This window comes from Filicampus tigris, chromosome 8, assembly GCF_054856515.1.
Source record: "Filicampus tigris isolate MCC_2025a chromosome 8, RoL_Ftig_1.0, whole genome shotgun sequence".
In the NCBI taxonomy this organism is placed as follows: Eukaryota; Metazoa; Chordata; class Actinopteri; order Syngnathiformes; family Syngnathidae; genus Filicampus; species Filicampus tigris.
This window is the reverse complement of record NC_141224.1, coordinates 19,308,378-19,332,557: the sequence shown is the minus strand read 5'-3', so window position 1 is coordinate 19,332,557 and position 24,180 is coordinate 19,308,378. Positions and strand designations below refer to the sequence as shown.

General features: G+C 39.6%; 2 protein-coding genes across 2 annotated transcripts in view; one reads left to right on the top strand and one right to left on the bottom strand.

Moving 5' to 3' along the window:
- LOC147144001 (sperm-associated antigen 1-like) overlaps nt 1-5,037 on the top strand; it is a 24,606-nt gene extending 19,569 nt beyond the window's left edge. The window contains exons 15-18 of the mRNA XM_086037667.1: nt 854-980; nt 1,181-1,339; nt 2,086-2,406; nt 4,044-5,037. Coding sequence (XP_085893793.1) covers nt 854-980; nt 1,181-1,339; nt 2,086-2,406; nt 4,044-4,172 — 736 coding nt within the window. The 3' untranslated portion in view covers nt 4,173-5,037. The remainder of the gene's footprint in view (nt 1-853; nt 981-1,180; nt 1,340-2,085; nt 2,407-4,043) is intronic.
- Nucleotides 5,038-6,682: 1,645 nt separating this feature from the next.
- LOC147144000 (E3 ubiquitin-protein ligase RNF19A-like) lies at nt 6,683-23,036 on the bottom strand. Its single transcript, XM_086037668.1, has 10 exons — nt 22,811-23,036; nt 17,333-18,328; nt 15,976-16,184; nt 15,523-15,667; nt 12,972-13,134; nt 12,352-12,466; nt 11,934-12,095; nt 10,995-11,208; nt 10,777-10,920; nt 6,683-8,539 (listed from the first exon to the last, which is right to left on the bottom strand). The coding sequence occupies exons 2-10, from the start codon at nt 18,046-18,048 to the stop codon at nt 7,801-7,803; spliced, it is 2,607 nt and encodes an 868-aa protein (XP_085893794.1). The 5' UTR covers nt 18,049-18,328; nt 22,811-23,036; the 3' UTR covers nt 6,683-7,800.
- Nucleotides 23,037-24,180: the final 1,144 nt, after the last annotated feature.

Here is a 24,180-nt window from a genome sequence, read left to right as displayed (position 1 = left end):
TCCCGGAGTTGTAGTCCTAGCGACAAGAAGCACCACCAGATGACGTTGCGTAGGAGCGACAAGCTTTCGTTTGTTACGGCTCCCCTGCTTCAGCCCGTAACAAGACGCTTGGTCAGATGTGCTCTTCTTTTTTTGGTTCATATATGAAAATGGCAGAGCTGGGCATTTTCCTAAAAATTGAGCATCCATTATTCATTATCCATCTGCAGCGTGGGTACCCTTCGGTCGTCCGTCATTCGCCTTTTTACCGGGGGAGAAAAAATAGTATCCGCCTAATAGGCTGTTCCGGCTCTGATTTTAAACGGGCTTTCGTCAGCGATACCGACTGCAAACTTTAATAGCAGTATTATGCACTGCACTTATTGTACTTCAAAGTTATTACTGTTGTATATAAAGTAGTACCAGTACCTGTATTTCATTTGTTTTAAAATAGCATTTTTGTTGAGATTTTACTACAAAATAGTAATACTTCCCATGATGTTTTTTTTAATCATGCACACAATAACGCGTTTTTAAAAAACTGCAACTAATGCTAAAACGAATAAAAACAAAACTAAGCATTTTGGGGAAAACCTAAAACGAATAAAAACTAACAAAACCCACTCCCACAACAATTTAAAACAAAACAAAATAAAAATGAACTATTATGAAAATTCCCAAACGATTGTAAACTTGTTACACAGGTTTGTATGCCCTTGTTGACATAAAGTATCACTGCCTTGAATTGTGGCCCTTCACTTTGTGTCGTGTTCAAATGTTTCTTATCAGAATGAGTCATAATCAGATGTGATGCTGATGAGAGTCGGAAACGCCCTAAGTTGATGTGCATGCGTGCATGTATTTGTAACGGCAGAGCCCTGTGCTACTTGAAGCTTGAGAGATTTGCTGAGGCCAAGCAAGACTGTGACGCAGCACTCAAACTGGAGCCAAGCAATAAGAAGGCCTTCTACAGACGAGCGATGGCCAATAAAGGGCTTAAGGTGAGGACAGTTGGCCGATATGATGCTCCGAATTTGCTTCAGGCAATGATTTCCTTTTGGAAATCATCTGCAGCATTAAAAGTTCACATGTTCGAATAGAATTGGCCGATGTTTGCCTACCCTTGCATTTAATGCTGTTTTTTGGGCCTAATGTGTGAGTGACCGTCCGTATGGTTTGTTGTTCCTTGCGCCCATTCCAGGACTACCTGGCATGCAGCACCGACCTCCAGGAGGTGCTGCAGCAGGATCCCAACGTGCAGGAGGCAGAGAAGGAGCTGGAGGAAGTAACAATTCTACTCAAGCAAAGTCTCATCGCAGAATCACCGGCCAAATCTCGGAAGGTCATCCCCATCACAGAGGTAGAGACACACTTTTTGAAGACGCACAAAGTTTTGGTAGGAAATCTATGCTTCTTCCTTTTTTTTTTTTTTTTAAAACCCCAATAAATTAATACAAAATAGACAGAAGAAAAAAACACCTGAATAAGATTCTTTTTGAAGCAGACTCTTTTTCAATGGAGGAGCTGTTGTCCTATATTGTTATTATATTATATTATTATATTATCATTAGTAGTATATTTTCAATGATTTGTACTGTATTTATTTTCAAACAAATCAAGATTACATTTAAAAATGTACAAACACGACACAATTTGGGGGTTGGAACGGAAGAATTGTATTTTCATTCATTTCAATGTGAAAAGTGACCTCAATTTACAAACGTTTCGAGTTACAAACGGGTTCACGGAACAAATTAGGTTTTTAACTTGAGGTACCACTGTAAATGCAGTGGGCGTCCACATCTTTGCTTTCATTCACGTGTCCTTGACTTTATATCAAGCAACCTGGTTCATCGTCATCAATCAGTCATCTTGCTCGAGGATTGGACGGCCCATTTAACTAATTCCAACATTGTTATATCAATATGACACAGACCGCCTGAAAGCCAGCATATCCGTCACTGGCATGGCTGAGTCATCAATGATTGTGAAATAATAAAGAGCAGATATTGTAGTGCCGCTCTGAACTTCCAAGCAAGGTATTGAGCAAAGCCTCCCTAAACATGAACACAAGACTTCATGTCTGTACTTGGTTCTCCCCCCTAGATGGACGGTGATCAGGAAACGTCAACTGTGGCAAACTCTGACAGTTGTTTCAGAGAAGAGTTGAGCTGCAAATCGCAACCAAGCAACGCGTACGAGTTTGGCCAAGCTCTAAACAATGCCTGCAGCAGCGGCAACGTGGCGGCGTGCGCCGACATGTTGGCTTCAACAGCTCCAGAGCTGCTTCCGCAGTTTTTGAGCACTCAGCTCAATGGGCAGACCATCAGCTTCATCGTCAAAGTGCTGGACTCGCACCTCCTGGAGAAGGACCCCAACCTAGTTTACAAACACCTCAGTCATCTTCATACTGCTGACAGGTTCTCGGTAAGAGAGAGTACATCCCTCACTTTTTTCCAAATACTTTATTTTAAAATTATTCAAAGATATGTTCTTAAGCCGCACACACACTAGCTGCTTTGATGACACTGATGACACTCAATAAAAATGCAATCACATAGAGACGTGTCGGTTTTAGAATGGGCTCAGCTCTTCCTGGGAAGGCGGGGCTGCCGCTGATTTATAACACATTATCTCACGAGGGGGGGGGGTCTCCTGACTTCCCGATCCCACGGGAGACGCACGGATGTCCCAGCGCTGCTGTTTGTACTCGACCATAATTTTTGGACTTCCTGTTTGTTGTATTAAATATTCAAAGACAAGTTTTGTGTATTGGAATTCCATTTGGATGCATCATCACCTATAAAACATGACAAGAACGGCACAGTCAGAATTCCATTGTGGATCCTTTTCCTTTTTCCTGACGAGGCTGCAGGGCCACTGGGCCTGGTCTAGGAATTCCCAACAATTCGAAGATGAAAAATAACTCCACACGCAGTTATTCATGTTTGAACAGCAACAAAACTGAGTACAACCCTCTGTGAAAATGGCAAATTGGGCCTAATGAGACATTTTTCCTCAAATTTAGTGTCATTGCACAGGGTCAGAGCATCCTATTAGCACACAGATCCCAACTAGTGCACGTTTTTTCCTCACTAGTTGTAAGTAGTAAGATACTTCTCATGTGAAGTCGTTCTACTAGTGAGCCCTTGTAATAGTACGTCCTTTGTCCTCACTAGTAAGCCAACCTCGTAAACCGACTATGGCGCACTAGTACAACAACTGTCTTAGTAGTAACGTTTATTTACTTGGCTGACAGTAGCTTTCTGGTACTGTTAGACATTTTTGCACACTAATAGAACACATTTGGCATACTAGTAGGACAACAATAGGTTACTATCTTACTAGTTTGACAAAACTGCACTAGTTGACATCTACATGATACTAGTACTACTAGTAGAGGGCTTGCTGTAAACTAGTATAAATTTATTATCAATAGTAGTACTAGTGGCATGCAGTTTTCAACTAGTTCAGTTTTGCGTCACTCATGTAGTTTTCCGACTGGTATGTCAACATTGTCTTACCAGTGAGTCCATGCACTAGTACACTCTTTGTTTTCACTAGTAAGACAATTCAGTGCACCGGTGGAATGACTAGGGCGCACTAGTAGAACAACTGTCTTAGTTGCAATGTTTTTCCACTCCTGCCTTCCACTAATGGAGGACATTTTTACACACTATAGCAGGAAAACTATGACACCAGTTAAGGCAAAACCACTAGTGAACATTTTTGTTCTATTAGTAGGCTCCAGGAAGCTACAAGTACGTGCGAACCTGCCTAATAGGGTTATTAGCTGCACAGTAGTTAACTAGTAAGGTGTGACCGAGTCACTATAAATCAGCCAAAAGTGAAATTAAAAAAAAAAAAAAAAATACCAGTTTCTATTGATGCACAGAATTCTTACAAGTGAGGACAAAGAGTGCTCTAGTCTATGGACACATGAAGCTGGATATCAAGGAACTGGAATAAATGTTCCATTGTCTGTGCATACTGATGCCAATGCACGCGTTGGAATGTGGTTCCTCTTAAATTCTAATTGAGGGCACGTGTGTACGTTTCCTCAGGTCGCACTGATGCTGATGGAGAAGGACGAGCGGCACCACGTGAGCCAATTGTTTGAGCACCTGTCATCTGCTGAGAGCACAGAGTTCACCAAGAATGACGTTCAGAACCTGGCCAACAAATATATCTGAGCCGTCCGTCTGCATCCTCCCTGCCCAGCATGAGCTGCTGCTGCTACATCACCACAACTCTTGGATCTATGCAAAACTCCCCAAAAAGATGCGGGCAACTGCAGAATGTGTCCCAGAGCAAACACATTCACTTGAACAGTTCTGTGCTGTAAATGATCTGAGCTTATACAGTATATTTAAACTGACTGTGTAAGGAATATAGGCTATATTTTCTTTGAAGACAGTTTTGCTATGGAGAATTACTTTTTTACCACTCTAACCAATTCTGTGGAAAGGGCACAAAATGACGGAATTTGAGTGTACTGGAAAATTGGGCCCCAAGATGACGCTCATTTTCTCAGTAGCATACCAGAGCCCAGTGCTTGTTTATCAGAATGTTGATGAATGGGCTGCTCTCTAAACTGCTCTTAATCAGTGCATGACAACTTTCATTGCAGGGAATTTTAAGCTATTTAAGACTTTCCTTGCCTTCGGGAAAGATAACAGAGTTGTATAACTGTATATACAGTACTGTATTATTTTGGAAGACCTAGGTGGGCATGATAGAACTGTTTCCACTAACGGCAACGGTACTTGTTGAACTGGTAAAAAATACAACTTGAAACTTTAAATCACCTATTGGTGGTCTGTTTCCCGCCCCCCCCCCCCCTCAAGTAACCTTTGATTGTGTAGTGGTTCACACACTCCATGTTTCACAGTCAGCCTGTGATTGACTGGAGACCAGTTCAACTTGTAGTCTGCTGTGTAGTTCTACGTTGACTGCGATGGCGCAAGTTCCTGCTTTAGAAAAGGAATGGATGTCTTCTTTCAACTAAAATGGATAAAAAAAAAATCAAATAACAATAAAACAATTTACCATTGGTAATTTCAGCATCCTCAAGTCATTTGTGTCATTATCAAATGTGATTACAGTCTCATATTAAAAACATACAGTATCACTGACATAAAAAAAGCTGTCTCTGTTAATGCAAATAATTGAACTCAAACATTTGCGCTTTTATTAATGCAATGTTAATGTTCAAATAGAGCAGGTCAAGGCAATGAATGATTTAATATGATACAGTAAAAGTATAACATCAAATACAGTACATCTATTATACTGTAGCTCTGGAAAGGCAAGACTCCACTAATGTGCTTTATAAGCCACATAAAGAAAAATCGAATGTTTTCATGTTGTTTCTGGTCCACTTGGCCCCTCGCAATGAGCAGTTAAGTGTGTATGTGAGTTGAGAATACTCCCTCTGACAATTTCTTTATTCTGCAAATTTAATTTGTACTTATTTAAAAAGCCATAGGACAGTAGTACATGTATGGAAGACCAAAACTGCCAAATCAAAATAAGTGAAAATAAAAACGAATATAAAATTACAATTGAAATAAATAAAATAGAAATTGAGATTTAAATGTATTTATGCTTTAGTATTTATTTCCACATTTCTTTTTTTTTAAATTCTAATTTAATTTTTTAAAATCTTTTTTAAGTTTTGTATTCATTCTTACATTTATTTTGTATTTATATTTTTTAAATTTACTTTTCAATTACATTTTTTTTTAATTTTGACTTTTATTTTTTATTTTGGTAGTTTCGGTCCTGCAGTGTAGAATGAAATGTTATTCAAATGAGTTATTGAGTTATGAGCTATTCTATCCATTAGTGGAAAAGTTCAACCCAAGCTATACTGAGGACCGCCCCCTCATTTGAATAACATTTCCTTCTGCATTTCATGCTGACATGAAGAAATGTTATTGTAATTAGGGGGCGGTCCTCAATGTGGCTTGGGTTGAACGATTCGCATATTGGGCAAGAATACTGTACAGTAGCTCAACCCAAGGCATACTTAGGACCACCCCTCATTTGAATAACATTTCCTTCTGCACTGAAGGACCAAAACTACCAAAATAAAAAATAAGTGAAAAAATAAAATATATAATTTAAAAAATTACAAATATAACAAAAAATAAATAGTACAAAATAAAAGAAAAAACAAATACAAAAATAAATTTAAAAATAAAAACTAAATGTGGAAATAAATGCAAAAATAAATACTGTAATAAAGAAATACTGTTAAATATAAATGTATTTATATTTTTATTTGATTTATTTAAGTTATATAGTTTTATATTTTGTTTTATTTTCTATTTTTTATTTTGGCAGTTTTGGTCCTCTATATAAATGGTTGATGAGGAGCAAGACCGAAATAACAGAATATCAGAATACACCACACATCAGATTAAACCAAAGAAAACAACTCAGGACTCAACCATTCCAAAATGCAAATATGTCCAGTCATTTCAAAAGAATCTTATGGAAATACTGTATTCAAAATACATATATTTTGAATATGAAATTGACATGGTCATGTGTCCGGAATGAGTGGAACATTTTGATGTTGGAAGGGTTTGAATCCATTGACTCAGGTAAAGGTTTTTCCAAAAAAAATAATAATAAAACCAATTTTGGAAGAACTGAATTACTATGTAAACATGAGAAACAAACATCTTTTTTTGGGGGGGGGGGGGATTTTGGTATGCATTTACATATATGGAATAAAGAAACAACTAAAATACTGCCACAATTCTATCTGGCACTGGTGTGTTTAAATGATCCAGAAGTTGAGGGTGGCGGCATGTAGCTTTACTCAACGGAATGAAAAAGTTGATTCAGAAACATTTCTGGGTCAAAATACAATTCAAACTGCTTGCAACCACCTAAACAACGCAGCCACTGAGCAGAAGCTCAGATGAAATGGCTGTGCACAAAAAAAAAAACCAACACCATTTAGTTCAAGTCTGAGACGCAGCACCGATATGCAATGCAACAGTGGTGGAAATACAGGGAAGACAACGCTTTACAGTATGCAGTATGTCTAGGAACTTTGCAGATCAACAATATTACAGAAAAACATGTAACAGTGCCTTTGGCTAATCTCTGTCATCTGCAATTCGTAAAGTGTGTCTGAGATCCCGATAGTTTATTGCTGTAAAAAAAAAAAAAAGTGCACTAGAGTGTGTACTGGCAACAAGTCAAAGATCAATAAGAGCCTGAGTGCTGTCTTTGGTAAGCAATTGCAAAGTCTTTATTGAGCATGTTGACCATGCCTAAGAATTGTTTATTAGAGTAACGCTCCCTAACATTCTGCAGTATACAAAATGTCATTGCCTTGTGGGGGAGGTAATTAAGACACAGAGGAGGAAGACACCCAGAGAACACAAACTGCTTTTAAAGGCACCGTGAGTGAACAAAAAAAGATAACACACTTTCTTGATGAGGCATGACCAAACATTCCAAGACATTTCATTGAAATCCAGCAATCAAAGTAAAAAGAGACTCCCTTTGTTTTCAAGCATGGCCTCTAAAGAAGCCCCCAAAGCCCAATGGAGCATCTCCTCAAAGGGACAAAGAGACAAACTGATGCAAACTGGTACAGTAGTTTCATCTCAAACCTCCACCGATCCCCAAAAATGGTCTACCTCCTTCCACCGATGATGATAAAGCAAAATGCAGCCAGGTGACACGCTAGTCAAATGTGGTTTTTCATGAGCTATGTTTTTTGTTGATTTCTGTCGATCTGAAGCTTGTCACTTGACAGAATGAAAAGATCTATGCAGCACTTGTTGTATTTATATTTTATATGTCAGTCTGCGTACACGGATTCTTGTGCTGGGTACGATTGGCATGTTGTAGAGGGTGGTGATTATTGTTGCTTTCTTTGATTAGCTGTGCAGTGTTTCTCTGAGAGTCTTGGTCAGTGAGACGCACCAAGCTGACGTTCTCCTCTGCGACGAAGCGGAGGGAGGAAAGCGCTGCAGCGTGAGCCGGGGAGAAGCTAGGCGAGCGTGGAACCCGGGATGGGGTCCGTGAAGCGGGGCAGGTCTCCAGCCTGTCGTTCTCCACCTCAGGTAAGGAGCTGACAGCGGCGTGGTGGTCGCCTCCAACGGAGCCGTGGCTACAAGACGTTTTCATGCTCTCCAGGTCCGAGCAGCTCAGCTCGGAGCAGCGGCTGGAGTGGGAGTCTGTAATGGACGGCAGGCTGCCGCTCAGAGAAGGAGAGTCAAACTCCAAAGAGCTGGTGCAACGCTGCTCCAAAAGCTGAGCATCCATATCCTCCCTTGTGTCGTTGATCTTTGTGCCTCTGTCCCCCTTCCTGTGCAGTTGGCCTATGCTCTTTTTGCCTCCTGAGTTTATGGAGGACGGGCACTTGGCGGCTGTTCCTCGGCCCTCCGACGTCAAGCACTCGTTAGATGGGCAGGTCCAGCCACAGCGTCCCATGTGGCTGCCGTCGTCCACGCTGCTGCTGCGGCTGTGGTTCCTTAGCTTGGCAGGTTTGGATTCGATATCCACCTGGACTTCCATACTGGCGCCATCTCTAAGAGGAAGGACAGGAAGGAGAAATGACCGACAAGTGGCACAAGGAACACAAGGGTTGATCATGAAACAGATTTGGCGTGTCATGATTCTACAAATCCTCGATTCGATCTTAAGAGTCACGATTCAATTCTCTCTCTCTCTTTTTTTTTTTTTTTTTTTTTACAGCACAGAGGCCCATGCCATTTTAGACTAGACTGATCATTGGTTTTATTCTTTGAATTTTGTACAGTAAATCTTATTTCAAAAGATGGCTTCATACAAGTGATGCAATCTCCATTATTTGCGTCTAATTCATTACAATAGGCACTAATGGCCGAATTTAAATCAGTTATTTACAATATAAAGGTAATGATAATGATGCAAGGAAGAGTGGCCAAAGCTCCGGGTTTGCATCTCCTTTATTTATGTTACAGGGCTTAGACTAACCTTTTGTACTGGTTGCACTGGTGCGACCAAGAAAGGTTAGTAACCAGCGCTAAAGTTAGTTGCGCCAAAATTTTTGACAGCATCACATTTATTTATAAACAGTAAGTCATCGAGTTACAACGTATGCGACCTACGACGTTTCGACTTTACGACGCCCGTGTCTCTTCCGCCATTTTGTCCCCAACACCATTGTGACTACATTTACATGGAGTCAATATTCGGGTTAAGGTCAAAATTCTGATTTCTGAAACATTCAGAATAATCCATTTACATGAATGAGCAGACAGAGTTGCTCAGGCATTTGAATAATTCGATGTGAACGGCAACGCACGAGCATTGTGACTCAAATGGACGTCATTTCCGCTTGTGACTTTAAACTGCCAATAAAACACACTGATATTCCTGTCACTCACCACAGGAATGAAGCAGCCTGTTTCCTGCTTGCTCCGAAAGTGTGCTTTTGTGCTGTGCCTCTGCCTGAAATGGACCCCAGGATTCCTTGAGGTTGAGCATGCACAGAGATTCTGCTTAGCTAGTGTTAGTGCTTGTCTGTGTTTGTCCGCCGGGCGTATCTTTGCATTTTTCGCCCTCTCCTCCTTCTTCATCCATCTCTCAGCAGTATTTATTATTATTATATAATTCAATATATTGTAGAAATTATATATTTTTTTATTTTAATGTATCTTAGTTTTTTTATACTAAGTATTTTGACGTAAATTTCGACTAACGGTGAACTCCGATTTATGCGCAAATTTGGGTTACATCGGCCAGCATAGGAACGGAATTCGTTCATAAATTGAGGACTTCCTGTATATGTATGTATACATGTATATATTTTTGTATATGTGTGTATGTATGTGTGTATATATATATAAATATATACATATATAGATTATATATATATACATATATAGATTATATATACATATATACATATATATAATATACATATATATAATATATATATATATATACACATATATATAATATACATATATATAATATACATATATACATATATATATATATACATATATATATATAATATACATATATATAATATACATATATATATATATACATATATATTATATACATATATATACATATATATTATATACATATATATTATATACATATATATATATAATATATACATATATATTATATACATATATATATATATATATATATATATATATATATATATATATATATATATATATATATATATATATATATATATATATATATATATATATATATATATATATATATATATATATATATATATATAATATTATATATTATATATATATATATCATTTATAATACTCTAAGTAAGTGACAGTGCTGCAGTGCTGTAGTGAAATGTAAGGAACAGCATTGGATAAAAATAAAACTAGACTAACAGTAGTGGGGAATGTTGAGTATTGCACGGTATTACAGTAGTGGGGAATGTTGGGTATTGCACGATTTGAGCTCAGGTGCAGGACTGCACAATTGCACTAATGTCCGCCAGTTTGTACCCTGACCTTTAAGTTAAATATAAAGGTTGCTGCAAAGGGTCTGAATACTTATGACCCTATGATATTTCAGTTTTTCTTTTTTCATATATTTGCAAAACAAATCTACATTTGTGTTTTTATGTCAAGATGGAGTGCTGAGTGTACATTAATGAGAAATAAAATGAACTTTTTTGATTTTGGCATTGGCTGCAATGACACAGAAATTGAAAAAAATTCAAGGGGTCTGAATACTTTCAGTACCCACTGTATATCTATCTATGTATACATTTATACTTCTTACCTGCCAAGAGGACTGTGGCCATTAAGAATGGATCCAGCCATCGCTTTAGTGCTTGCATTGTCGCTGATTGCACCAAGGCTGACAGTACCAGATTCGCCGCTGAGACTGCAATGGTCCTTTTGCACATCTGCTTGCGCTTCCAACCTGTTTGAGAGTTGTTTTGACAAGACATTAACGTCAACATGGAAAGCCTACAGCATGTGTTGCCGCCTGTGTACCTGCTTAGGTAGTGGACCATGGCACTGCCGGAGAGGCTGCCAGTGATGCTGGCTCCAGCAAGGGCTGTGGTGGATGCTGTCTCACTCAGGTTGTCCCTCAAGGCCCCAAGTCTGTCCATTTGGCTGCCACTGGCACTCAAACTGCCTGTCAGACACCCAACACTGCCTTCGCTGATACTGGCATTGTTTCTAGCGTCTGCCACAGATGTGGAATCTACAAACGATACAATCATTAAAGCTATTGAAAATGTGTGAATCATGTGTTAAGCACTAAACTCCAAAGTGCATCCAAATTATGAATCAAGATCTGGACAAATGTTCATAAGTGTGTTCTTGGATAATAACAAGGTAAGAAGTACAATTAAACGAAAATTATAAATCTTTGGCTTTGGGCAAGAGGGTGGCTAAAATGGTTAGCACGTCTGCCTCCCAGTTCTGAGATTTGGGAATCCGGGCTCACTCCCTGCTGTGTGGAGGTCACAAGTTCGGAAAATCTGTGTGGTATCAAATTCGAGCAATTGACAGCATCTTTACATTTGTCAGGCTCTGGGGGACACTAGGGTTATAATTTCTACAATATGGTTAGGGATGCTTTGTTGCTCATGATGATTCTGACTTACAATATTTTGAGGCTATGGACGGCACGTAGCGTAAGAATACGTCGAGGCATGCTCAGCTCTGAACTTAATGGTTTTCATTAATAGCCATGGTCTAGAAGTCTTTTTCATACAAATATGTACTTTGATTACAAGTTTACTGCTGCGTCAGCATAGGTAGACGATAGGTAACGACATGTTTCGAAGTGTGTGCCAAGTGAAGAAAAGGACCCATGCCCATCTGTGATGTCTTTCAAATACTTCCGCATACGAATAATGTAAGGTGCACTTTTGGTTTGCAGGTTAGTTGGGACTGGCAGTGGCGGGCAGGCGACGGGCTTACCAGTGGCTGCTGTCCCAGTGGCGACATTCATGTCATTCTCATCATCAAATTCTATCCGAACGCCTTTTCCATTGACTGTAGAGACACCACAGCCGCCACTCCGGCACAAAGATATGGGCACCACACCGTAAACATATGCAAGCATAATGGGAACTCCAATGCCTGAAAAACAATGGGGAAACACACACACCCACACACCAGTATTAAGATAGCAGCAAAAAGATAGGCCTAATGGTGGTTTTCAAAATCATTTATTTAGGTCTCCTTGAGCTTCTGCAATGATTAAGCAATAGAGGAGAGATCTAATTGACCGTGAAAACAAAGTTTCAATTACTGAACAAAGCAAAGTCAAACAAGGAAGAGCTACTGGCATGACTAATTTAAGGATGAAGATGAAAGAAATAGAAGCATAACTGACCAACAGTGACTGCTGCAACCACTGGAGACACAATGACAGACAGCGTCACGCCACCTGCTATCAGGAGATTCTTCTTGTGTTTGGCGACATCTTTACCTTCATAGCGATTGTGAATCTGTGGGAAATTAAGAGTAACTTTGTCACACAAGACAGAATGCAATGTGACAAAGGCCCCCCACTATAGTGAAAATCCGCTAATAGACAGGGTCTCTCAAAAATGATTATAATTGACTACAATAATAATTTCAACCACGAATATATCAAACAACACTTGGAAAAGGCTTATAGTTTTTTAAAATCATTCATGTTGACAGCATTTTGCAATGAAAAAACAACAACAATCAAAGTTGTACGAAAAAAAACCGCAAATACCACCAAATTCCATGTATAATAGGACAGTTTCCCACCCAAAAAATCTGCGGATGGGTCATTTTGCCAATGCCGAACCATAAATATGCAGGCCTCCACTCACTGCATTCAATTTTGGAGATGATTTGACTTTTGAACTTGATAGTGGTAAAATCATGTGTAATTCACTCAATGGGCAATAGATTTATATAGTGTAGTGTACAAGCAAATTGAAATTCCAACTTAGTTGATATGAAAGTTTGCAATCTCACCTTCCTTCCCACGTATACGGGGATGCCAATAACCATGGCAGGGATAGCTATGCCCGCGATCAGCGCAATGCCAACAGGGGCACCAACCAGTGTTCCCAATTGCCAAAGAATCTTCTTCTTTCTGCTCCATGGTTTCTTCCCCCAAAAGGTACAACCTGACGGACTGGGAAAATGGTAGATGGGAAGAGGGGAAAAAAAAAGAAGTTTACCCTTTCCCTGTCATTCATAAACTGATGGGACTCTTTGCTATTGTTTGGTGTAGAAACGATACCGGTACTTGAAATTTCAATCCGGGTAACTTCTTTCTTTAATTTTGATGAAATCATAACTTTTTTGGCTTACATTTTCTTTAATTGAAAATGACTTTTTTAGTTCTTCCTTTGAGGTTTAAATATTAGAAACAGCTTTCAATTTGATGCAGTATAAACTACAAAAAGTGACCATAAATATAAATAAGCACCTCTCTTAATAGTTTTAAGTCATTATTAAAACTGAGCATTCCAACTGTATGCATTGTATAAGATTTCTGGAAATAAACATGGCTGGATTGTTCAAGTGATCAGAAAATTGTAGCCTTTCTGTTCCACTGAGTATAAAATGTCCACACACCCCTCTTCAAACATGTATTTTGTACAAAAAAGGGAGAAAAAAAAAGGTGGCACAGTGGACGAGTGGTTAGCACGTCCGCCTCAGAGTTCAGAGGTCGTGGGCTCGATCCCGGCCACGGCCTCCCTGGGTGGAGTTTGCATGTTCTCCCCGTGCCTGCGTTGGTTTTCTCCGGGTACTCCGGTTTCCTCCCACATTCTAAAAACATGCATGGTAAGTTGATTGGACACTCTAAATTGCCCCTAGGTGTGATTGTGAGTGCGATTATTTGTTTGTCTCTGTGTGCCCTTCACAACCAATTCAGGGTGTCCCCCGCCTACTGCCCGAAGACAGCTGGGATAGGCTCAGCTTGGAAAACACAAATATTTCAGAAAAGGGTCATATAAATTACCGGTAGCACCTGAGATAGTGTGGTTGCAATTGGAGGGTATGAAATGTGATTGTCTCTTTAATTTTCATTATTACTTTGTTGGTGGCTAAAATAATTATTTGCAATCGAAATTAACATGAGATCCATAGACAGGAATCTTAATGATTAAAGACAATAAGATACATTTTTACAATCAAATATAAAATGACACGCTGTTTCCCACCTCAAAAGTGTCCTAATTTCGCACTTACAACTTGTCATACTGCCTGAACACCACAAGTAAATTCTCATCTCATAACACATTTGAGTAACGACTTGTTTTGAAGATTACAATAGACAGATTCTTTTTTTTTTTTTTCATCAAACCATGGAATTATGGTTCACTCTTTTCGGAACCACTCTTTGTGCTGGGTTTCCACTTTGTTCTCTACAAAGCTCTCCTCCACATCTGGCATGTTGTTGACATCCATGCTCCTCGAGCAGTGACTTAACCCATTAAGGCCTAGAACATCTGGCTCAACATCTCCCCAAAACCAATGGGCGACTATGGTCACCCTCTTAAATCTGAGATTCTTGCAGAAATTCAACACCTCCAAAATAATTGATCTCAGTCCCCTGTAGCAGAACATAATTCCAAAAGAATTTCAGAGCTTAGACATGTGGCTTTCACACAGGCCCAAGTTTATTATTATTTACTGTTTCAGTGTGTCAGTGCAAGATTAGCACTATTTTTAATTCTAAAAAAATCGAGTGGTAATTACCATCCTCTATTCTGTCACATAGACGTCGATATTGTCATTGTCTACAAACATACATCTTAACCATATATCATGTACGACGGCTTCAAAGTCCACAAGCGCTGCATCTATATCATTGCCGGTACTTATTTCAGAGCTTCCGCGATCATCCGCGCGTCTGCCATTATGCTCAAAGGCCTCAAGGGCTTCAAGGGCTCACGACACCGTCATATGTATTTTCTGACGCATTTTATTGGCTAAGAGGCCAACAATTGGATTAACAAAAGAAAATGACGTAAATGTTCTCCCGGCATTAAGGGTAGAAAGACGCAACAGCGCTCCCGGCTTTAGTGGTGGAAACGCGGTCATGCACTCCTGGCCTTATTAATGTGTTAAACAAGTATTTGCGGGATATGTAAGAATGCTGTCACAAGCAAGTAGTGTTGCATTAACCTTCGTTCATTCATTGGTCATAAAAGTTTTGTATAATGTCCTAGGCGTACGGTGTCTAAATTCACTCTTGTCGCACAAAAACTCAAACTCCATCTCTTGGTACACATGTCCACTGTAAAGCTTCCATTTAGAGAAGTCAGCTCACACGTCACAAATGACTATAGTTATGTTACCGTCGCAGACACTACCATAGTGGAGCAAAAGCTCTAACAAAGCCCCACACATCAAAATAACAATAGAAATGACAGGTTTCAGTATATTGCATGGTAGACATTTTTATATTGCAATTGCACTAGGATGTACATTGTAATATCGCAGAGCTCTACCATGTTCATTGTTAATTATATAACCAAGTGTATGTGGTTCTTAGCATGCGGTTACTAACCTCAAGTAATGTAGGTCTGAGATCTCTTTCATACAAAGCCAGCAGAACTCACAGCCGCAGACAGCACAAGTCATGTGGTTACAGCTGCCATCATTCATTTTAATTATATAAGCAGCACAGCGGGGGCATGGCTTGATGTCATCAGCTGTGGGCAGGACAGAACAAAAGAGAAATAAAAACAATCACTGCATTTTTGCCCAACAATGGACAGAAGATCAGACCTGCAATCAACCATAACGGTTCATTTCAGTGGAATGTCAACATTCCAACGTCCTCAACTATATACTTTGAAAACGGACCAATAATTTCTAGGAAAATATGTCTTAAAAGTCAAAACCTGAAGATGTGTCATGTCTTGAGAGTTGTCTAGGGTTTGGAATGCTGCCATTATTATAGTGCCATGACGCCATACAGCTTTACAGGTTTTTGTGTGTGTGTGTTGAGTCAATTAACCTGTGGCTCCACTCTTTTGGCTGGAGCTGAGGGATGACGAGCGAACTGTCCTCAGGCGAAGGCTTTGGGCTCTCATCTGTCGTGCTGTGTCACAGGTTTGGTTGGGGTGCCACAGTTGCTTACAAAGATAACAGAACTCTGTACCACAACTATTCCTCCCACAGGTGATTTTCGGGCAGCTAGCACAACCAAAGGCAATAACTGCATACCTAGCATAAGAAGAAAAACAAAACAAACAAACAAAAAAACAGATCATAGAAGGACACATGACCGGATATATAGAAATTGACAAAGGTTAAACAGCATGGTAGGCACAGCAGCTCCAGTCATAGTATGTACATGTATTGTGTGAACATTTCACAATGACATGATGGAAGAAGAATTAATTTTTTTTTTTTCTTAAAATCAAGAACCTTGCCACAGTGTGCTTGTGCACCGAAATTCACAATGATGCAACTGAAAAAAATTTTCTCAGACAATCAGGGATAGTGAAGGGTGGGACGCTTCTCTGATTGGCCGCAGTCCAAATATTCTTATACACAGCAATACCAAAACATGAAGATTAACAGGACAATTTAAGTTAACCGTTTGGATTGAATGTAATGGCAACCCTAAAAAACAAACAAAACAACAACCATGTTTTTGTGCTAGTCTTGCAGTTGTACAAGCAAGCCCAGCACAAAAACACAGCAAAACCAGTATATATCGTCGCTGTCCTGCGAAAAACACTTTTGTTATTTTTCTTATTTTCACGTGACTGGTGTTTCCGTCTAACAATTTATCGATTAATCAACAAATAATCAAATTAACCAACTCTTTTTATAATCGATTACTCATTTAGAAACATTGTTAAACTTAAAATTGTCCAAATCTTCAGAATTTCAGCCTCAACATATTTTCATTTTTCTATTTCTATTTTTGCAAATATCTGTCTTTACTTTAAAAAAGAAACATCAAAATGTTTGCCTATTTTCTGAAATATGTGGCTTTCAAGTTTTTTGTTATGCCGTGATGTACCTATTGTATCATGTAGTGACTGGAATTAAAAAGATCTGTCTGATAATGCTGGTCTGATTTAAATCAATGAATCTTTCAAATTTTACACACATACCTACACTTTGACAAATTTGGCTAAGAGCAAAAAATGAGGTAAGGAAATTTTTAAAAGGTGTAAGAGATCTAAATTTCCTTTCAGAAATGCGGTTTTCATCCTTTGTTCCTTCATTTCACTCGATCCCTGTTTTTTTTTTCCAATTCATCAATGAATTGCAAAGACAATGAACAAATTAAACAATTCCTAAAATAAATGTGAGTTGCAGCCTTATATCAGTTAAAAAATACAAAACAAAAAGCTTACCCACAATCGGGTGCCGGACACCAACGGCAGTCAGGGTCAGCCACCAACCACCTTCTGAGCATGAACTCTTCATATTTCTCCATCAAACTCCGGTCACCAAGAATCATGCAGATGTCATGTGGATTGAAACGCTCCGAGCACTCGGGGCAGCAAATGTTGACACGCGACTCTGAGATCTCAATGCGCAAGTACTGCCGTAGGCAGTCAATGCAAGACCGGTGGTGACAAGTCATGATGTCAGGGAAATTCTCCTTAGAGTGGTGCAGAAGGCACAGAGGGCACTCCAAACGCTCCATCCCCACTCCACTCTCCATCTTGAAAGAAGAGGGGGCGGAGGCAGATACACAAGGTCCCGAGGCAGATGAGGTGGAGGCAGCAACAAAAGCAGCAGAGGGAGCCCCAGTCCCAGCCACAGTGAAGAAGGCAGAGCTCTTTTCATAACACATCTCGGAGTGGATGCTCTCAATGCTAGCAATGCCGTCCACTCCTGTAAGACCAATTGGCCCAGGGTTTTGCAAGTCACGAGACTTCCGGCGTACTGATTTGGCCTCCCGTCCTCGCCATCGAAAAAGAGAAGCCAGGGACAGGCGCCTTTTCTTAGGAGCCTTCTTCACAGAGGACAGCGAAATGGAGGAGGCAGTGGATTGCAGATCCCTGTCAGAGCCCATTACCCCACCACTACCACTGCCAAACTGATGGTGCTTAGGCAGGCTCATCTCTCCAGGAGGACCAGAGGGGTGGGCCGGTGGGGAGCCAGCGCAGGGAAGCCTGTTCCTCACATGTACAGGGAGATTAGGGAGTAGAGCAGGGCTAGGAGATGGGCTAAGGTGATGGATGGGGGAGCGGGGAGGTGGACCAGGGTGGGGGTAAAGGGCTCCAGAGGGCCCTTCTGTGCTCAAGGCATGGTGGCTTCTCCTGATCAACCTCGAGGTCACATCTAATAGTTGGATGATTGCGGAAAAGTGGTCACTTGGTCAGAAACAGATACAACAGAGCCTAGCAAAAGAAAGAGATGGTATGAGAGAAATTCAGGACAAAACTATATTAATACATTACAATAAACACCCACTTAGAATACAGTAAATAATTGAGGCTCCTCCTAAAAATGTTTATAACCGCCTCTATTAATAGGCTATGATTGGCTGAAAACCGGTCCAGGGTGTACACCGCCACTTGCTCGAACTTAACTGGGAGAGGCTCGCACACACCCATGTCCCGAATGAGAATAAGCAGTACAGAAAATTTATGTGTGGTTAGACCGGTAATCAGACCACAATCTTTGATACCAAAATAGTTCAGAGTATTCCATCTATCCTATAATTTAAACCATGAATATACCCCAAACTATCATTTCAGTCATCTTAAGACCTAGATCACAGGTGTCAAACTCAAGGCCCGGGGCCGGACCCGGATCCCATGTGTGTAAAAACCTTCACCATGTAAGTGTGTTGTCTATTTTGTGATGTTTTAGCTGTCGTTGTTTGTCGGAGAGCATGTGTGAGGAAGGGTCTGTCATGGCGTGCCGCCGTTGACTTCGATTTACGTGTGTTCGAAGTTTGAGCGCGCACACACACACAGACACACACACACACACACAGACGATAGTGTGTGGCTGCTTGAGCCGCCACAAATAAAAACGCATCAGTGCAAAGTTGTCAAGCCGTCAAATATTAAGAGGATGAATTCGTCAATTAGATTATTTTCCAAAATCATTCAGCCCTATTTGGTGATATTAAAAAAATAATACCAGTTAATTGTGTTTTTCTTAGTTGATCTTTTCCCCTCAAAAGATTTCAGTTTGATGTTCATTTGGAAAAGGTTTTCAAACAATTTATCTTTATCTTACCTTTTTACATCACAAAATCTGGCATTTGAACAGGGCTGTATGGACATTTCATGCATCCTGTAAAGTATGGAGATAAACCAGGGGGCGGTGGAGTACACAGTGATGGCAGTTTTGAAGACAGACAAATGTGAACAGTGAAAGACACGGCAGCTGAGCTAGTGTCGTTAGGCAGACGATTTGACAAGCTGCATTCCTGGCCTGCCTGTCCTCTGTGTAATGTTGCCTCCATGCACATTCTGTGGCTTCTTTGGGACTAGGGATAGTAGAGGAACATCAAAGGGGCTCATGAACAATCAAGGTTTTGGTTTGGCAAGTAGGTGACTGAACACTATTTTGTCTCAAAATATTAATAAAAAGCCCAACAAAGAATTATTGAATCAAATTGTATGTTTAATCAATTGAATTGTGTTTCTTATTTTAAATAGGTAAAAAAGGTGTATTTAATCGATAGACTGATATGAAATATGTACATTGTGATTTGCCCAACCCTACTAAGCACCATCCATCCATCACCCTAACTGCTGATCCTCACATTCTTAAAAAGGTATTTATTTAATCTTTATATTAACCAGTTCATTTGACTTTTTCATAGTTGTGTTGACCTCTTATTAAAGGTTAAATATTACATTTTAAAATAAAATTACCTAAATTAAGTATAATTAGGTATTATTTGTAATTAAAAAAATGTAATTGTATTTATTTACATCAGTTTTAATTGTGGCCTTTGTAATCAATCAGCGAAAACATCATCCTTATTTCTGACCCCATACAAGAATTCACAGTTTTTGATATACAGGGGGGTGCAAAAATAGGTATACACATCGGTAATATTAGTCATATGATGAATGTATTTTTTTCTGTTTTCTTAAAAAACACAGTAAGCATTGTATAGGCTTTATCTGTTTTTATAACTGTATAGCTACGTTTGCACCCCCTTGTATATTTATAGAAGATCTATTACAATAATTTCAAGAGAAAAACATGTCATGGGGTATGCTGAACAGGTAAGTTGATGATATATCTGGCACAGGGCTGATTTGCTCAGAGAATGTAGAAGCTAGAAAAGAACATGAAAATACAGTGATCCCTCGCCACTTCGTGGTTCGCGGCCTCAGTGCATCGCGGGTTTTCAAAAAGTATTCATCAAAAAAGAAAAATGAAAAATACAACCTTATTGCAGAGAGAAGTAATGTTTCAAAGGGATGAGTTGACTCTGAGGCTTTGTACATACCCGCGGGCACTCATAAAAGGCACGTGATTGGATTCATCCCATGAGCTGCGCATTATCGCAGCCTCTTGCTAGTCTCGTCCACGCTAACAAACGAACAGCACTTTTGAACAACGTTCTGTTCGGAAACTCATAACGTTAATTCAAATGTGCCGTTCGTTCAACACAAGGAGGACGAAACTTTGGCAAATAAAACCTTAAAATGTTGGTTAGTTTTGTCCTAAGTTCGTCTTAAAACAGCTTACCTTAACTAGAATCCCGCGTTGCATTTTATCCAAAGGTCCTTGTTGATGTTATTGTGCAAAGAAAAAGTTAAACCACGTTTACTTCCGGTGACTGGGCTGCTGCTTCGTTTTAAAAGAAGGAGGCAACGAAGAAGAAGGAGGCAACGAAGAAAAAGGAGGCAACGAAGAAAAAGGAGAGGCATCAGCAACAGCAGCAGTGCCACTTTCGCTTTGCACAACAACAATGACAAACGTTTAAAAGTGCATTACTGTACACCAGGATTGTACCTTTGGATAAAACGTACCATGGCATTGTGGTTAAAGTAGGTCAATTTTATGATAAAAATTAGAACTTTAACAGTTATTAGCGCACGTTCCGTCGTAATCCGTTGAAGCTCACATTCCTCTCACAGCCTGCAGGTTGGTATTTATTTTTCATTTTGCATTTTTAAAGTTAAATTTGTTGTAGAACAAATATTTAGAAGGGTGGGCACCATGTTGGGGGGGTTTGCAGCAGCGTAACAGAGGTGTAAATCTGCCTAAAGATAATGGCATTCAAATCCCTTATCACCCAAGATTAATGGGGGGGTGACATCTATCATTTGTATCACGACAGCCCCCTGTTATGTTGACCTAGCCAACACCACCTAACCTTGCAGCTGTGTTTACAGGAGGCCAAAAGATGGGAGAGCATTGACAGGTCCTGATAAACACATGCACGCACACACATGCACACATCCCCGCGCGCACACACACACACACACCATTGGACAGATCATCATGCCAGGCCACAGGCGTCAAATACCGGTCCTCGAGGACCACCATCCTGCATATTTTAGATGTTTCCCTCCTAGAACACAACACAACATAACAGCAAGCACTGCAAGAGTTTGATAACGTGGCTGATCATTTGAATCAGGTGTTTTTGAGGAAGGAAACACATAAAACATGCAAGATAGCGGCCCTTGAAGACTGGAGTTTGACACCGGTGTGCTAGGCTGACGACCTTTTTTTTTGAAGAACCCAGTGTGTTGTTCCAAAAAAAAGGTCATCAGCCTAGAACATGTGCAACATGAAGCAACAGTCATCCATTCCTCAGAATAGACAGTTAAGCTGTACTTCTGTTTTCATTCCTCAGCGGTCTATACTACTACTTCAATTTGTGAAAAAAAAAAATATATTGTTCACAAAAGAAACATAATGCACAAGCATGATGAAGGTCTATAGTTTCACTCTAGCAAAGTTTTAAGAACAAAATCTTTGGATCACAAATACAACCTTTATGGTGTGCTAAGTGGAAAACAGGCCTTGGGTACGCATGTAGATGTACAGTACAATACAGTACTGTACTTGTTTCTACTTTTGGAAAAGACAATATCAGAGTGTGCTACACGAGTGAAAGCATACAGATCTACTTTGGCAGAATAAGCCACATTTTTTAACATGTAAAGCAACCTGAGCAGGTATGTTTAGGCGGTAGAATAGTTTAAGGGGTCATTCTACTGCTGTTGTTGCTTAAAATTTCCTTTAATCGATACGTGTAAATGGATATTGTATTTGCAATTTGTCTGGTTGTGAGGAGGCAGCCATCCCTGTCGTTATCAAGGCTCAAAATTGGCCATGTTACCTGATACTGTGATACACACCAGGAAGAACAAATACCAAATATCATTTCTATTACTACCGGGTTTCTAAAGTCCCTCTGACTTCATTACTTGTCACTCGAATCTGGCAGCAGTTTTAAAGGGCGTAGTTGAAGAGTAAAACACATTGCTGCTACAGTACAGGTTTAACATATTGCCTGAAGTCAGAACAAAGTACACCACCCAACAATTAAAATTATTAGTGAGTATCTGGCATAAATTATGACGCAAAATAAGCAAACAGTGATAACGCAAAACTGTTAACGGGTTTGTGTTTCTCCTTTAATGCTCATGGTGTGATAACTAGCCGCAGAGTTGGTGTTAATTTGAATTAGATTTATATTTTTTAAATAGTTGGAGATAAGAGTACATTTGCATCGTGAAAAAAGGGCGTATGACTTCGGCAGTTCTATAAAATTGTAATTATGTCCGCGACGCCCTTACTCAAGACATAAACTCGAGTTTGAGCCAACCAAGGTTTCCAACCACTAGCGTGCATCAAGCTAGCAAGGTTAGCTTGGAAAAGAGAGAACATACCGTCTGTCATTCGCTTTTCCCCCGGACAGTGGCGGCGAAAGAAGGAAACGCTTTTCGTGAAAAATAGAAGTACAAAAATTCAAGAAAATTCCGTACTCCTAGTGCAGTACCGCAAAGTACTTGCCACTTCTACTTGCAATGTTTTCTAGTCTTCCAGTCCAGGCTCACATCACTGGTAGTGCAACCAACATCCAACAACGGGAGAGGCTCAAATTCGCAAATTCAAATCACATCGCGAGAGTTTGAGAGTTTGTGCGGCGTGGACTTGAATTAAAGTGCACTCAGCAGCCACTAAACACAATCCATTGAGAGCAAGCAAGTGATCTTTTACAAATGTGCTAAAGTAACACGCTCAGATTAAATGTTTGTACACGGAGGGATTAATTTGCAGTGGTAGAAGCTGCACTAGCTGCATCATACATGCATTTTTGCTCAAACAGGTAAATAAGCGTTAAGAAAATCAAAACATAACATTGAATACAGTAAACTTTGTCATATCATACATATTGTAAAAGCATATTCACGAAATCTGTTTTCTCATTTTGTCACATCACAACACAGCAAACGTAGTTTGTGGCACACACTGGAGCAGGGAGCTACTTTTGGGACTGAGATGGGCATCTGGCGGCCGACGAGCCCCTCGATTAATTTATATAAAAAAATGAAAACTCTTTTCTATAATGGTGGTATAAAGGGTATAAACATGTTCCTCTACTAGTGGACCCCCACTTAGTCGCGCTTCAGCACCCACAGATTCACCTATTAATGGTATTTTTTCCCCCAATACATAGTTTATGCTGTTTTTTTTTTTTTTTATTATTTTTGAATATTGTAGGGTTAATCAGTGTTTTAAGAATTATTTGAGAAAAACTAACACTTGATACACAGTGCTACAGCAACAATCTTGAACTAAAAGTCTCCAGTTTTGGTGCTTCTTTTGAGAAAATAAATCCTAATTTGGCTCTGAAAACTCAGTTAACCCTATTGTGTTGGGGTCAAAATTGACCCGTTTTGGAGTTTAGGTACGTAAAAAGTACCATTTGCTTTTTTTGTACCGGAACGGAAGCTTCATCTAATCTTCAGGCACAACTATATTTTAACGCAACAAAATTAATTTTCACCATTTTAACAAATTCTAAAGGTCTAAAAAAAAAAGTGGCATTTGTTATGGGTCAAACTTGACCCATCAGTGAATACTGGCTGTTTAAAAGCTGTGGGTTGCTCTGTCGATCAAATATGGCTCAAGATGAGAGACACACACACACACACTAACATGCGCACACACGTTCTCGTAAATTGTTACACGCGGACTGAGACGTACACGAAGGCCCTCTTCACCCCACGTGAACTCAAGCAGCATATTGATACAT

What these genes read in the sequence shown, in the direction of transcription:
- LOC147144000 (XM_086037668.1), bottom strand. Translation starts at nt 18,048, where the DNA reads ATGAGCCTGCCTAAGCACCATCAGTTTGGCAGTGGTAGTGGTGGGGTA. An exon ending in TGTCCGGCACCCGATTGTGG is followed by an intron (nt 16,185 to 17,332) that starts GTAAGCTTTTTG and finishes TTCTTATGCTAG; the next exon opens with GTATGCAGTTATTGCCTTTG. An exon ending in TCAGACCTACATTACTTGAG is followed by an intron (nt 13,135 to 15,522) that starts GTTAGTAACCGC and finishes CCATTTTCCCAG; the next exon opens with TCCGTCAGGTTGTACCTTTT.